We start from the raw sequence: 16696 nt of genomic DNA on the forward strand, positions 1-16696 counted from the left end.
AACATGCACAAGATACTGTAAAGTAAAGACCATGCTATCCCTCTTGCTCCCAAAAATGCTTTCCAGATCAGAACTGTAAGCAGTGCAGGCTGAGGTAGGGATGGTGGCAATGCTCATGCTTGCAATTTTTTTTCCTGAGCATAACTATGGAATTTCTTGCCATAGAGTAGCAAGATTGTGCTCAAAACCAGAATAAGTACAACCAAACAAGAAAAATCCATTAGCCATTGTTAGTTGAAACCAGCCCAATCCATAAGAAGCAGTGGGGCACAGAATGCTACATGCAGTGACGTTTCATAGAATGTATTCCCAATATGCTTAACCTGTCCTTAATACATTTATTTAAGCATTGCTGGCTACTGATGTAGATGGACTCTGATCCAGCATGTCTGTTTTCATGTTCTTACAAGAGCATCCCCCCAACAGTTCCAAGTTAGGGTAAAATTAGAACTACTACTCAACTACGCTATTTTAGCTAAAGCGTAAGAGGGACTGACTTCTTCTCTATAACAGTTGTACCCCGAACACCTGTTAAAGTTAATAAAAGCTGCAGAGGAAGGCAAAGTTTAGCTATAAGTGATTATTTTCCCCATAAATTATTCTTAAATGTATTACTTCCTTTGAAGAACAAGCATTTGCAGTTAAGATTTATTGATTTCATAATTCCACTTAGAGAACTAAATTTAAAATAAACGAACCCCAAGAAAGTTCAGTATTCTATGAAGCGGATGTTTAAATAATCTGACTAGCTGATATCTCTCTGCACTATTCATAGTGAAAGGATTTGTTAAACTCAAAACGTGAGGTACCATCTTCTGAAAGTAATTGTGAGTCAAACAAGAAGCTGAGATGGTTAGTTCTGGAGAGTGACACTAAAACTGCTGTAAAAATAGAAAAAAAGAAGAAGAAAGCTTGCTACAGGTGCATCAGTCTGAAAGAAGAGCTGCTGATGTACCTTGATGTATGAGGGCTTTGGCTTACCATGGAACTTCAAATCCCATAGACTGTTTCTTTCCAGACACTGTCATTTTGGTAACTTTTGGCACAATTTCAGATTCCATTCTGGCTGACTGGGAATCCCTTGATTTTCCTAGTAATAGACAAAAATAAGTTTGAACTTAATGTTGTGACTAACAGGTGTTAAATATAAAGCTTAACAAGTTACATTCCTTTTCATCAACCCAAAGATACCAGTCTGCGATAATGATGAAGTCTCACACTTCAGTCTTTTACTTTTATCTGTTACATATTTATTCAAATTAATCTACAAACATTTGTATTTATTGTGAAAATCTTATCTGTATCTCCAAGTATCTCCTTGACACCCACACCATTTAAGAGCTTTGCTATTTTGATAGCAGTTCTGCAGAATGCCAGAAGCATTTTATACAATACAAGGATGAAGAAACGCTTTGCAGCTGCTCACTAGCTGATTAAGCTAATTCTTATTTACAGTTTTTCTTTTGCCTTAACATTGGCAAGCCTCAAGGCTACAAGTTTAAACCAAAAAAAAAAAAAGGCAACAACACTCGTCTACGTGAGGTACTGCTAACAGCAGCACAAGCTACCAGGCCTTCCCTGAGACCTGTGAACAGAGTTGTCTCCTACCTAGTTACATCAAAGAAGCCAAGAAATACCCAAACTAGCTATATATTTACTATGAGGAAGAGTAGTATAAATAAAAATAGTAAACTCTCTCTTTTCTTTCCATGACCCCCTCTTTAATATGTTAAGTAACTCCCTTCTCCCTTTCTTTATGGCAAAATACTTCCAACTTTATACAGTATGAGTGACAATGACGGTATCTTGTGTTCTGAAGGACATTATATACACAGAAAAGCAAAAACAATAACCTGAATTCAGAATTAAACTGAAAGTTTGAAAAAATCTTTACCTATAGACGCATCTGAAAACTGGAAAAATGCTGATACTCTTCAAGTAATACCCTGATTCTGAATACTCACAAACAAGTGAAGACTTATTTTGAAGAACAAGTTAATTTTTATTTATTTATTTAAAGTATTTTAGATTACTACTGTAAGATGAACTGTTGGAGTCATTTGGTCTTACTCATACAGATGAACTCTTTATTGCACTCTAAAGTATGACAGCTACACCTCTAAAACCTCATGATCATAGTGCTTTGCAGGTTATATATAAAGTTATGGTCAAGCCTGTTGAAGGTATGTTTCAGGTACAGAAACAGAATACCAGAGACATGTCTACAATATATAGCACACCAAAAAAGATCTCGTGCAACTTTTTTTTAGTTTATTTAATTTGGTCATCACCTCCTTCATTTATCTTATCTGTTGATACTTATTTTAGTTATATGCTGCCTGGAGATCTCTGGAAGAAGTACTTTGTATGCATATTATTAATAGTTACTTACAAATTATACTAAATAAAGAAAAACAGTAACAAGGAAATAAAGGCAATACCAGAAATGATGGTTAACAACAATTATATATTATAAAACTGTCAAAAAAATAATAAAGATTCAGGATAAAAAATTCTCACATTAAAGGACAAGGACTACCAGTTAAACAAAGATTTTGTTTCATATTCAAGCTTCTACACAGGTCACCTTTACCTATTTTTGAATAAGAAGTTACTCACATGATTTACAGAAAAAAGGGCATTACTTTTGTTGCCAACTTGGTATGTTTTTTTCTTCAATTCTAACAATTTTCAAGCAGACATCACCTTCAACTACCAGTTAAACATGAATGTTTTACAAGTCATTTGAAAGCTGAATTACAGTTAATTCTCAGAAAATACCATGTTTGGAGTCTGGCTGCTAGGAATTAAAAATTGCAAAAACCATAATGAACATGAAATTAGATTAGCTGAAAGAAAACAAGATAACAATTGTTATCATGTACCTTGCATATGACTTGCAATCTATTTGCAAAATTTGCTATATTTGATCCAAAATCAAAAGTCACTGGATATAAAAAACACATCTTCTGTTATAAATTCAGAAATTAAGCTTTGATCTGTACAACTGTTGGGGTGTTTGAGACTGATCCAAAGCTAAATGTACAAGGAGATGAAATACATTTAATGAATCTAGCATTTGACTTCTATTTCAGAAGTACTACACTACTCACTCTCTAGATAAAATCTAGAAGACCAGACGACTCAGTGATGCAGTTTTAATGAGACAGCACAATTCTGTCATAAGACAACGTAATTCTTCAGTTTGCAGTGAGCATTTTAAATTATGAACCCTCAAGAAATATTTTGTGAATTGATATTTTGTGAATATCAATGAAGTGATGGTGTTAGGAGAGAAGGTTCCATATGTGAAACACTTAACATCGCTACGAAAACAGGGTTGAGCAGAAACAACTGAAGACTAAAACACACGACATGACAAATGAAATCACAAAAATCTAAAACTAGAGAAAAAGGAATAAAACCACAGGAAAAAAATAGGCAACATTAAAAGGTGAACGAACATTTAAAAAATAAAATTACAAAGAGCAAGAAAAAGTAAAATAATTGTCCACTGGCAGCACAGTTTGTTGCTGTCTAAAGAAGAAAAAAACACTTATATCAGTATAGGTGGACTGAAGAAGCAAACCAGGATCGCATATAAGGGCAAACCAAACCACAGAAGATAACTGTGGAAAGGTTGCACTCAAACAGATGCAACAACCATGTTGCAAACAAAAATCATTAGTAATACTACTGACAGAAGCATCAAATATCATTTTTTTGACTCCGGTGTTTTTATAACCAAGTACAATAAAATCAAACAGTTCATTTGAGATAAGGACCAACCCTGTTTTTTGTACTGCAGGTGCCATTAAAGATTAATAATTATGGGCTTCAGTACGAAGGACAGAAGCCCAGGAAAGGAGTATACTTTACTATCTAATCTATAGGGCACTGGAGAAAACTGCATGATAAATGCTTATCTGCTTTAGCAGACAAAGCAAAAACTATTCAACACTTAACAGATCAAAAGCAAATCCTTAAATTGCACCTTGGAACTAAAAGGAAGTCAATGCACAATGCTGATACAATTCTTAAGAGAAACACTTCTGAATAAGCAAGCAGAGTATCCTATAGCAACTGAGGTCTGCTACAACCCTGGAAAAAAATATAGGGGTGGTAATCCCAATCTGATTAGGAAAAGAGCAGCTGCAAGAAAATCGGCCTCTGAGGGGAAAGGATATAAACTTGCCTAGAAAGTCTTGATAAACATTCTTCATGCCCTGTGCAATTTGGACCTTCCTAAGTGCAAACGTAAGCAACTAAATGTCAATGTTTCCTATACCAAGAGTGCATAAGAAATGGAGAGATACTGACTTTTGCATCTTTAATAAACTCCTAAAGAATCCCCAATACCTCCTTGCTATGCTTCACTTTAGTTTTACAAAAAGCAAAAATTAGAGTGAATCATTCATAAATTACAAAAATATAAAGGCTTGTCAGTATGATAGTTACCACAATTCAAAATGATTAAAAAACAAAACTTCCAGTCTATTTTAATATTTTAAGCAAAGTAGTTTTCAGACAGATACTTGCTGTTGAAGACTACATTGACATCGCTGCACCTGTATACTGTAGCTACGAGTCAAAACAGTAACACAAAGCAGAATATGCATTGATGTACTTTGCCTCACTGTCAAATGAGGATGAGCTTAATACAAAAGGTAACAGAAAGACCTCCGCTGAAGTTACTCCAGTATAACTATGGCAGTGTGTGACAACTTATCAATGACCATCTTTCTTCTCTTTGCTTCTCCCTTTCCTGTGGCTGCTCTGTGGTCTTCCAACTGAAGATCCTTCTGATTTGGTCAAAAAATTTTACTAGTGGCACCTTCTGCAACTTCAAACTAAAAGTGACAACTATTGCAACTGCAATTAAAAGTACAACCCTGAAATCTGATGGCAAAATAAAGTATTTGCAGTCTGAAAAACAGGAGGCAGATACATATGTACAGGAACCAAGTGAAACACCAGAACAGTCCTTAAAAATGAAAATAGTCTCTCTGGGCATTCACGGTAGAAAAGCAAAAGTGTGTGGATAAAGTCAACCATCTTCCTTTACCACAAGCAACTCCCCAAATTTTGGGCTTCCTTTGTAAAAAAAAATGGTTGTAAGGATTACCTGTAAAAGATTTAAACAAACAAACCAACAGATTATTTCAGCTTCTTTATCACATATAATGGGCTTGAGAAGTTTTTTTCAGTTTTTGTTTGTTTACTTACATTGAAAGTAACAGGAAGGTAAGAACTGGTCTTTAACTCTGTTGGGGGTATGGAGGAGTTATTTTTCAGTACATAGAACAGTCGATTATTGGTCTACTCTGTTCCCAGGTAAATCAGAGGTGCAGAAAAACACCACAAGTCTGCTAAACGGCTGCCATCTCACGTAAGAAATGTTGATGCTGAGTGAAGTGGGGAGCAAAAAGTGTTTATACTGGTAAATTTGGGGAAATGAACACTAGTATTGGGTGTCTAAATCCACGCTGTCTTAGTTCAGATGACAATGAAGCAATGTCATCATTTTCAACTCCTAAGCACAAGGGACTGGTCCTCACAACTTGGTTTCCCCTCATTAAATTATATAATGGCACTGAAACTCTAAACCCAACTTTATCATTACACAGAGAACGCTTCTTACGATAAAATAAACTAGAATTTTCATTATGTCTGAATAAAACAAAACAAACAAACACACACACACACAAAAAATAAAATATCATGGTGTTAGGCATGCCTGAAGCCCATGCCTTCTCAGACGCCGACTCCTTTAAACAAATACAGGTCTACTCACCCATCAACAGTTAATACTTTGCACTTTTAATTTTGCTTTGGTTTGTTTATGGGTTTTTAAAACTTTATTTCAGCAATTCTGTTTCAGTACCTTTCTTAACAGCTGCATTACTACAACTGGAAGAGTACTAAAGCACCAAGGGACAGGAACCTCTGAACCTAGCTTTACCAGGGAAAAGGGACAGTCCACCAAAAGAAAGGACATATACCAAGCAACTAAAGACAGCACTGGCAAAGGAGAGCACCACCAAAGGAGTTATGTATTAACTAATTGTGGCCAGATCACAGTTTTTCTTTAAAGCTTTAAGCCATTTACATACTTCTGATATTTTTTACTTGGTGCATATTAATTCTTCCGCTTTCAAAGGTGGTGTGAGCATTTAAAGAAAGAAGTTGCATACAATTTCTATTTTTGAATGTGGCTGGGGAGCCTAGATGCTACTGACACTTAATAGACAGAATTCATTACCTTAAGTAGGCCCTCCCTCGGTCATCTATTTTTAAATGGTGCTCAAAAATGTTACATTTATATGCAGGTCATTCTGAAAATGAAATTTGTTTATTCACGTAATAAATGCAGCATCCATGCAATCTCTACCTTTTACTCACAGCCTGCATTTTTTAATCTCAAGTAACAAGGTTTCAAACAAGAATGTCCACTCAGGTTTTTGTATGCTTTTTTTTTTTTGCCTAATGAAATTATTGGAACTACTATTTCTGATAGACACCTCTGTGCTGAAATCTAAGTGCCCCCCCGAGCTGAACACTATGTTCCTAAAAATCCCAATAAATTTATATTCATTTTTGTGACACAGAAATATGTATTCCAATACTACAGATAATCCAATCTTCATGCTTCTGTGCAGCACCAACCCACTGCTGGAATCGGAAAACGATTTTTCAGTATGAAGTTACTTTTAAACATTTTTTTCTAGCATTACATATAGTAAAATGTGTATTCAACTCCAGTATTCATCCTCAAACTAGAAATTCTGCTTTGCAAAACTTCCCAATAAATTGCATTAAGCTGTGTTTCCACTCTAAATAAACCACACAAAGTAATACAAGCAAAAAAAAAAAAAAAGCAATAATAAAGGTGTGGGAAGGGGTTAGGTACTGTGTAAACCAGCAGTACCATGGAAAAATATACATGTAACCATGCCTTCTGATCTACAAGATACGGTTTGCATCCCTTGCTCTGCTACAGACTTTCTACATAACCACAACCAAGTCACTTAAACCTTTGTCAACTGATTATACAGCAACATCCACCAACTGCATAAAAGAGAAAAGGCAAGGCACTGGTTTTGCGCTTTATACTACCATGTCATGAGCTTTTTCCAAGTGTTTCATGACTCACTGATTAAAAAAATATTTATTTTTTTTTGCATGTCTTACTGGCAGTACAACTGTTGAGTATATTAGCAATAAAAGTACAGACAAGACACAGTCCTGTCTGAAAAACACATTTAATAACGGAGGCCTATATCACAATAATTCCCTTCCTATATGCTATGTTACAATTTAAAACTAACTTTAAGGTCCTAAAATTGCAAAAAATATTCCAAATATGGATTATGAGACAATAGATGAAGAGATGCTAGCCTCATCACATATAATCTCATGGTCAGAAGCATCTATCGTCTATTTGCCCACATGTATGTGAGTTTATATTAATATTTAATACACACATCCATTACTGTAGTCATCTTTTTTACCTTTTACCTTTTTTTTAATCTTTTTAACATACCCCAGTTAACATGCTTCATATTGTTTCTATCCATATACACCATAAAACTCAACAGCTCCTAGCCTTTAATTTTACTTAAAAACAGCGTATTTTTGTCCCTTCAAATTTCACAGCACACAGGGAAAAGAGTAATATCAGGAAATCGAAAAAATTGTCAAGTTAGAGACATGCACAGTACTGAAAGTGTTTTGTTTTTTTTTTTTGTATAACCCAACTGAATTATTTAAAAACATCAAAAGTTCTATTAAATGCTCTAGAACACAGGGGCATCTATCAGCACAGTTTAGTTAAGTTTGCCCCAGAGCACACTGGATCTTCAGTGGTGGTGGTGCACAGTTTTAATATTATCAATATGTCACAGCACTGGGAATAGCACCAGAAGTCCAGGACTCTCAGCCACGTCCTAACACCGCTACATAACACAACCACCAAACGTAAAACACCCCAGATTTACAGTTTGCTAACATGCTGCCTCCATAGAATTTGCCATGCACTCATCCCTATAGCCCAATATTTAAGTTCCTTAAATCCCTATAGCCCAATATTTAAGTTCCTTAAATCCCTATAGCCCAATATTTAAGTTCCTTCTCATGCAACAGTTTGGTGGGTAAAGTTCAACACGCAGAAATCCTTTCTTATGCAAACATATAAGCAATAAAGGATAATACAGAAAGGAAAAAAAATGATTTAGGAAAGTCTCTCCTACTCTTCTGTAATCCCAGAAAGTTTAGCACTCACAGAAACACCCTGCATAACAAAGAAACACCAATTAGCTCTAATAAAAATGTCACGTGAAAAATTCAAAATAAAATGGTACTCTCCTGTATTTAAACTATACCAGCTCAAAGTACTGATTTTATGAAAAGGTATGAGATTATACTATTATAAACTGCAATGTACAACAGATGCTACTGTTGATGTAGTAAGTGATGCATCCATCACCTACAAAAGTAATAAAAGTCTATAAAAATAAAAGGCAATATGCTAAGTCGTCCCCCCAATACTGATTCACAGCCATTCTAAAGATCTTACTTGAAAACAATTCCCCAAACAAGAACACTTAATTTTTTCTTTTTAAAAGAAAGGTTATTTCCTAATAGAAACCACAGTCAGGGGTTTTCCAGGTAACTTTGTCTTGTTGTTGTAACTATTACCTTCTCTGCAAAGTTTCAGATGGTGAATATAACTTTTTTCATGAAACTGGGAGCAGGTATTTTCACTGAAAAATTCTGAAAATAAAAATGCTTACTTACACCTGACTACATGAATTTTTTGTTTTGGTTTTAAGGTTTGATACAGCACGGGGTTAGAGGAGATGCTCAGGAGTATCATAAAATAGCCTGCTGTGTCTCCAACATTGGCCAATTCTCTGCAGCCCCCACAACACGCAACCGCCACAATTTACTACCCCATGACTCAAGACGCAGGAACATCTTGCTTCACTACAACCTACTACAACAACTGGATGTGCAGCAGGCACAGTCAGAAAGGCTGGCAGCTTCACCTGTTAAGAGTTAGCTGGCACTTGTCATTGTTCAGGCTTTGCTTTCAATGCTTACAACTTTTGGCTAGTTGAACTCTTCTGTCCAAAAAAAACCCTCATTTGCTCAAGTGAAGTGCCTGCCTGACGCTGATTTTTTTTTTTTTGGTTTTTTTTTGGCCTTAGAAAACAGTTTGCCCGTGCACATATGGCCTAAATTTTAACAACTAAATCAGCCAAATACTTCAACATTAAATATATAACTGCTCTGGCTATTTTTGGCCAGGCTGGACTAAGTCCTGCCACCTGAGAGCAAATCCAACCTCTCCTGCGTTTCCTGGGGTTTCCTACCACATCAGTAAACCAAAGGCATTAACCTGCCTAGGGTAATCATAAAAAAGTAAACCCAACTGCAGGGCAAGAGAAGAAGCCAATGGCAAAGTGAGCACTGGAAAGTAGAAAGACAAGCATATTATCAAGGATTACAAGAATGAAAATCAATAACGCAAAGCAGATGAGAGCTGAAAAAAAAATTGACAATGTTAATGACAACCTGTGGAAAAAACGTGTTTAAGGAAAAAGCAAGAGAACACATACTGAGGGACAGATCACATACAGAAGCTAAGCATGAACAAAGGAAGAAGAAGAGGATCAACACTGAAAAGCAATACAAGCTATGGGCAGAAAAAAGTGAATGTGGGGAAAAAAAATCAAGGTCAATGACTGGAAAATAGATAGGGAGAGTGGGGATGGCTAGCTACAGAGACTAGAAAGATGAAGTGTAAAAAATGGAAATGGAATGAAAAACTCAGTGACATGAGTATTAAGGGCAGAAATAAGAATCAAATGAAAAACTTTGACCATGACTAAATAAATTTGAGAATGAGAAAGTGAGAAAGATGCATGCACTGAAATTAGATCAAGTTGAAGTGGATGGGGCAGACAGTGTTATAACTAGGCAACAATACACTTTCTTCCGTCTGGAACATAGGCAAAATTGCTGGAGTCCCACCATTCCCTTGCCACTGACACTTACTCTCCAACTGAATACAAATGATGCAGAAATAGCAGTCAGCTACTGATAAATTCTCTAGTTCTTCTTACCAGAAATAAATACCTTCCAATGCAACTTTTTAGCAATCAGGACTTCTAATTGTATGTTTTTGAATACTCAAATATTACAAAATGATTATTACCAATTAAAGCTATTTTTTTCTCTGATCCTTTATTACAATGAGTCCTTTGACTTCATTTAATGAGTTGGGAACATTTTCTTTTCCCTCACTTAATACTCCAATCCCATCTTTCTATTGCTTCCCAGTAGCCGATCCCTCCTCTAAAACACCAAATCATTCATTTTTTAATGTTTCTTTTGTACCCATTGCTACTGTACCTGCAAGTTCCAGAAGAAACTTATTTTCACCACTTTAGTACATTTTTTTAAATCACACTGTCTTTACCCAACACGAGAAAGCAATTTGGAATACCTGATGTCCCAGAAAAAACTGATGTCTCTGAGAATGGTATAGTATATTTTACATAGAAAATTTCTCAGAACTGTAAACATTCAGTACCTTAGCAAATTAAACTCTTCTCTCCCAATTTCTGGATGCTTAATATGGCATTCTAACCAGCATCCACCTCAAAGAAGTGATGTTTAAAGTTATATACTTCAGCAACGGAACCCTTAGTTGAGCTCTATATACAGGTCATTGGTATAGTCTTTCCACAGACACGGATAATTAGTCTGGTTTACATTCACAGTTTATATACTAGAGGAAAGAAAGGCACTATCACTGGAGTAAAACTCTCATTTCAAGATTTCCAGTTTCATTAAGCCATCACACCTCCGGAGTAAAAGGAACAGAGGTCTATGGTACAGAAAGGCAGACCTGGGGGGCAGGGGGGGAGCCTCAGTCATCTTCTAGAGATTACACGAATATCAGCTGCCTCCTTTTGATGTTTCTGACACATAAACATTTAAAGGTCCAATACAAATTCACAACTGTCAAAACAGTGACTTTATCATCAAGAACTTGACAGATGAGAATGTCCCTGAGGTATTTCTCATGCCTATTGCTTACAGTTAAATGGACTAAAATCCAATCCTTCATGTAATCGTAACACAGTACAACTCATCCTGTAACTACTGAAACCTTATTTGTGGGAGGTGTATTTCTTTGCACTACTCTCTAGCAATGCCAATAATGTTCCTCCTCAATCTGCAATCAAAGTAAAATTTGTGTTAGACATTTACAGTTGTTCTGTACCACGCATCTTTACTCTCCCCCACAGACACAACATTAAGTCGTTGGTGGTGTTCTCTAATTCAACGAATTTTTCTTAAATGACTGTGATTTGTCTTTCACAGATTTAGAAGAAGCTCAGTCCAGTATTTCTGAAGTGCAACTTCCTACCATAAATGGTCATGTAAAGAGCAGAGTCAGCACATTGTGCAGGATAACCCTAAAAAGATATATCCATTGCTGCTCACTTAATTGAACAGAATACACACAGCCCATGCAAATTAACAGAATTTCTGTTAAAAGCTTGACCCAAAATGAGTATGTAAAACTGAAAGTACAATATGTACATTCTATTACAATTAGAATTCAATTTCCAAAAGTAACAGACAGTAATTTCAGGTTTAATTCTTAACAAATATTATAATGCCAGAGGATGGTGCTATTTGCCTGCACATCCTCGAGGTAATTCAGAAACATCACACCTTTTACACACACACTGACTAGATCTACACAAGTACATTCCCACTGATTGTATTACAGGAATGCAAGTCATCTTAAAAGAGAAAACTTTCCCAACCCACAACTTTTATTTATGCACCAAAATATCCTCAGCAAGAAATTAAAATCCTCAGCAAGAAGTTAAAAATATGGAAAATAATATACAAGAAAACTATACTGGCAAACTGATAGTACACAAGAAGTGGCATCATGTTATAAATGTTCAGCTCTTCCACAACTATTCCATACTTTTTCCAGAAACTTAATGATGTATCTTTTTAAAGTTGCAGAAGAAAAAAATGTATTTAGTAGTTCTGCACAATTCCGCATGTTGAAGCTGCAAGTATTTTCAGCTTGAGTTCCAGACTGTCAACTTTTAGTGCAGTGAGAACTTCCAAGGTAAGATTAGCTAAAACCTTATTTAATTTCGGTTCTCTGAATCCACAACTCTCCCACTCTGCTGGTGACATTACAACCACACTAGACCCTGTCTGGGTCAGAGACATGACCTATATGTGAAAATTAATCAATGCTTTCTTAAAAGTCGGGCAAATTTACTTATATATATACACATATACACACACACATATATATATATATATATTAAAATAAACTTTACACATTCACTTTTCTATTCCTCTGCAAAGTCAGCTCTGTATAAGAAAAATACATTTACTGGTGCCACTCTGTGGTTTAAGGGATCACAGTAGAGATTGCAATGTCATAGCAAAGGGCACATTAACATTATTTCAGAGTGAAAGATGTGTGGCTTCAAAGGACCAAAAGAATAACTTAATCATATAGTCAAGAATTCATCAGCTACTAAAAAAAAAAGCAGTTTAGCAACATAAGACATTATTTTAAAAATGTTCAACAGATTAAGTACAATTAAAAAAATAAAGATATGGTCAAGCAGTACATCAATTATTGAAAACTACATATACACACAAATATACGCAGCCTACAGCAAACTGAAACATGCATTTAATCACACTAGTAGGAATTGCATGATTACAAGGGAAACACTCACTGAAATTCTGCATTTCTGCTTGCAAGGTTATGCTAATTCAATAATATATCCTCAGAAACGCCCCCTTCTGGTTTGTTTTTTCTTTTAAATGGCAAAAGATGGACGTTCTCTACTTACCCATTTTACAAAACGTCAGCAACAGACTACAATTTTGAAAGTTTTACCTATAACAAAGATGAAAGGAAATGACAGTATTCATTACAATTTCATTAAAGGTAAAGCTAGAGATGGTACGAATGGTGTTTGCCAACAGAAATGGGAATAAAAAGGTCATCCCCTAATCATACAGCTGATGGAATGATGCAAAAGATTCCTCACGGCTGATGATCTCAAACCACAAAAGAACTTCCCATCCATAATTGATAAGCCCCCAATTATGAAAGAATAAGGATAGAGTAGAAGTACTTCAGATATATTTTACAGGGTTTTACAAAACACCATAGCTCAAAGGTGGAACCGTAACTTGAAAATCCTGTCTCTTTTGCAATTCCAACTACTCTCTTAATATCCAAAACCTAAGATGATACTGGAAATGTATAACCTTGTAAAAAGTTAAATGATATATTGAATGATCTCAAAAAGTTGTGTGTCTGTTTAATACACACATTTAAAAGTCACTTATAAATAAAGCAATTATTTTGAAGAGTAAAATGTTAAGCAGGTTCAAATTTTTTTATCATTCTTAATGTAACAGAAAGAATAACTGTTAAGAAAGGACAAGTGGGAAACAAAAGACATTAAAAATGCATTGTTCTCCTTTGCACATGCAAATTAGGTAAAGTTAAACATTTCACACAAAATCTGTTCAAATGAAATTTGCTGAGTGAACATACACCTTTTATAGTACTAGTTTTACTAGGACTAAATGTAATGAAGCAAAACACACGCTTATCAAAACCAAGTGAAGTAATTAGCAAGGTGTTGCTTTTTCTTTTTCAATCCCAGTAAGAGGCTGATATTGATCAAGTATCTGCTCTTCCACTCCTTTACTATCTGATGATTTTAGATTACAGGGGGAGGGAGGGTTATGCCATTATTCCTCAACTAAAATATATTAATTTAAGTAGCTTTAAAAAAAATTACTGCAGCATCACATTTCTTCTATAGAAATTTCAGAAACAATACTTAATTTTTTAACAGATTTTCTTATATACAATTTGACATAGAATAATTAAAAAGAAATTAGAATTTAAAATGTTTTCTATTTAGATGGGACAGTTTAAGTACTCTTAGAAGACATTCAACATCAATTAAACCTTTAAGGGTCCTTTCAAACCAAACTATCTACCAGTTTGCAGTAGGACATACAAATCAATGGGGGATAAGAAGATGTTATTTCGTATGTTGACAGCTCTCCACTGGACAAGCCTTTAACTGGTCATAATTATACTAGCACATCAGCATTTGTATTCTATCTTACTACTACAATTCAAAGCTCAAGACCCAACTCTTCTGATATAACTAGTTACATCACCTCTAGGAGCTCTCTGGTGGTACATTTTCCAGATACTCCTGTGCTCTATAGGACTTTTTTTTTTTTTTTTTTTAAACTTATGTACCTCCTAAACCCTAGCAACTTTTTTTTTTTTCAAATGACAGAAAAGTAAAATCTCAGTTTTGTCCTCAGTGCTACACAGATTAAAGTTCAATAGATCAACATCAACTGTCTAACAAAGAAATATAGACATTAGTAAACACATTCCTAAGGAAGGACAACCACATTCTCCACGCATGGATTGAGAAGCAAGCGATTAGATAAAGCAGTCTGAAACTACTGAGGTATACTTTACTGCCAAGTTATTTTCTTCCAGTTACTGTTATTTTTTCTGTTGTCTCATCTGTCAGATCAACGGGCTTCAGCATCTGCTTTTGCCATTTCCTTTAATTCTAATTTAAGACACCCTGCTCATTTCCAAAATAAACATAATTGGTTTGCCACTCTGCTATCTTGCCCTGTTCATGAGTACATTTAAATCATAGAACCATTTAGGTTGGAAAAGACCTCTAAGATCATCTGGTCTAACCTTAGGAAGGGAAAAAGGAAAATTGCGGAGGAAGCAATGGCTATTAAAAATACAAAGCGTATTGAAAAAGAAAAGCTTTACTGTTCTTTGTTATTTAAATGTGTTAGTGGCAACACATTTACAGACAAAGGATCTTTGAAACCTAGGTGTGAAACTGCTAAAGATCTCTGAATCTAACTTGCAAAACAAACACAAGCTCCATCAGTGCAGTAGGCTGATCAAGCATACTGAATTCATCTGCAGTCAATTATTATATAAACATCCATTAGTACAACTTTAGAGACAAACCTTAAGCTATCCAAAAAGTTACAAAGGCAGTTTTCCTGGACCACCACTATGCACCATGTTGTTTGTCCAAACATGCTGCAAAAACAGATTATACACAAGACATTATTCCATAGGGAACACATTATGTATGCTGCCAGTAACAGCGGATATTATTAGGAATTTAGTGAACCTAACATAAATCAGATGATTAAATTGACAGTAGGGCTTTCACTAACTGATATAATATCCTAGTATTTGGCAATAATTGTATTTATCAGGGAAACTGTTGCAAGAAGCAGAGACCCTGGTCATGCTAAGGTAAGAAGGTACAAGTAAGCAAGGCAAAAGGTAAGCTACTTTATATATATATACACATACATATATATATATATATATATATATACACACATACACACACATATACACATACATACATAGTAACATACACATTTAAGAAGCAAAAGATATGTTAAAAAAAACACTGTTTTGCGTTAAAATTTAGGAAAAGTTTATAAAAATTTCCCTACTCTTTGGCATAATTAATTCATTTGTTTACACTAACTTTTCCCCTTATAAGTGTTTTACGTTATCTACATTACCTATCTATATTACATTTGCATTATTTATGTACATTATTCCTGTGATAACTCCTAACTATTCCACAGTTTCCTATGAACTCCTCTGCCCCAAGTCAAAGATCAGGATTCCAGAGTTATCAAAGATGAACTTATTAAGTCGAGAAAAAATAGAGACTGAATGTTACCATACTCTGAATAAGGGAGACCCATTATGTGGAAAAAACACCCTGCATATAAAAGTGACATGAAACAGAGCATTGGAGGCTCCATTCTTCATTGCTAAAACTATTCAGAAACCCAAGCTGATTTATAAAAAGCTGTGTATCTGAGTCTAGAAGAAAACCTGAACATAGTACAACACAATATATAGTTTCAAATAAATTCTGTAAGCTTTATCAGATGCAGATGAATACCGGGAAGAGGAAAGTTCACTTGCCAGTCTGAAGAAGTGCATTTCACTCTACCTGGACTTCAGAGAGGAACCTGTGTGGACTGAAGTTCATTTTTTCAATGTTTTCTTCTTCTTCCATGTTGCAGTGAAAGCGGAGTTAAAACACTTCACACTTACAGTAGTAACTGCGTGCATACAGATAGCAACCACAACCTCACAATATTTCTTAGCATATGTATATTGCCAGAAAAATAGTGTTAAAATCATACAATTCAAATCACATTTTTGCCTTGAAAAATGTTTACTTAAAATCTTCAAGTGGCAATTCTCTTCCTTTTTTTTTTTTTTTTTAAACTTATGCATTCAGTAGCACTTTGCGTATACTCAGTTTCACCATCTTGCCTAGTTGACAAGCAAAGTTAGTCATTTTCCTGTTTACGTAGGCCAGCAATAGGGAAAAGGAAAACTTTAAAAATAGGAAAATGTGATTCTAAAACCACAAAAAGGGGTTAACAAGGACTCAAACAAGGAGTACCCAAAACAACTTCAACTCATATTCTGGAATTAATTAGATATAAAATTTCCATTTAACGTGAGTTTTTAAATGCAGTAAAAATATGGAAGAACTGAAGCAACAAC

The 16696-nt window shown here is 35.0% G+C and overlaps 1 protein-coding gene across 2 annotated transcripts in view; it reads right to left on the reverse strand.

Annotated features, from left to right (window-relative positions):
• HBS1L (HBS1 like translational GTPase) overlaps nucleotides 1–16696 on the reverse strand; it is a 60945-nt gene that overhangs the window by 24049 nt on the left and 20200 nt on the right. For both annotated transcript variants that reach the window (XM_035539000.2, XM_035539001.2), the window contains one exon: nucleotides 982–1090. In XM_035539000.2, the coding sequence (XP_035394893.1) occupies nucleotides 982–1090 (109 nt within the window). The remainder of the gene's footprint in view (nucleotides 1–981; nucleotides 1091–16696) is intronic.

The sequence above is a fragment of the Cygnus atratus genome, chromosome 3, assembly GCF_013377495.2.
Source record: "Cygnus atratus isolate AKBS03 ecotype Queensland, Australia chromosome 3, CAtr_DNAZoo_HiC_assembly, whole genome shotgun sequence".
Taxonomy (NCBI): domain Eukaryota; kingdom Metazoa; phylum Chordata; class Aves; order Anseriformes; family Anatidae; genus Cygnus; species Cygnus atratus.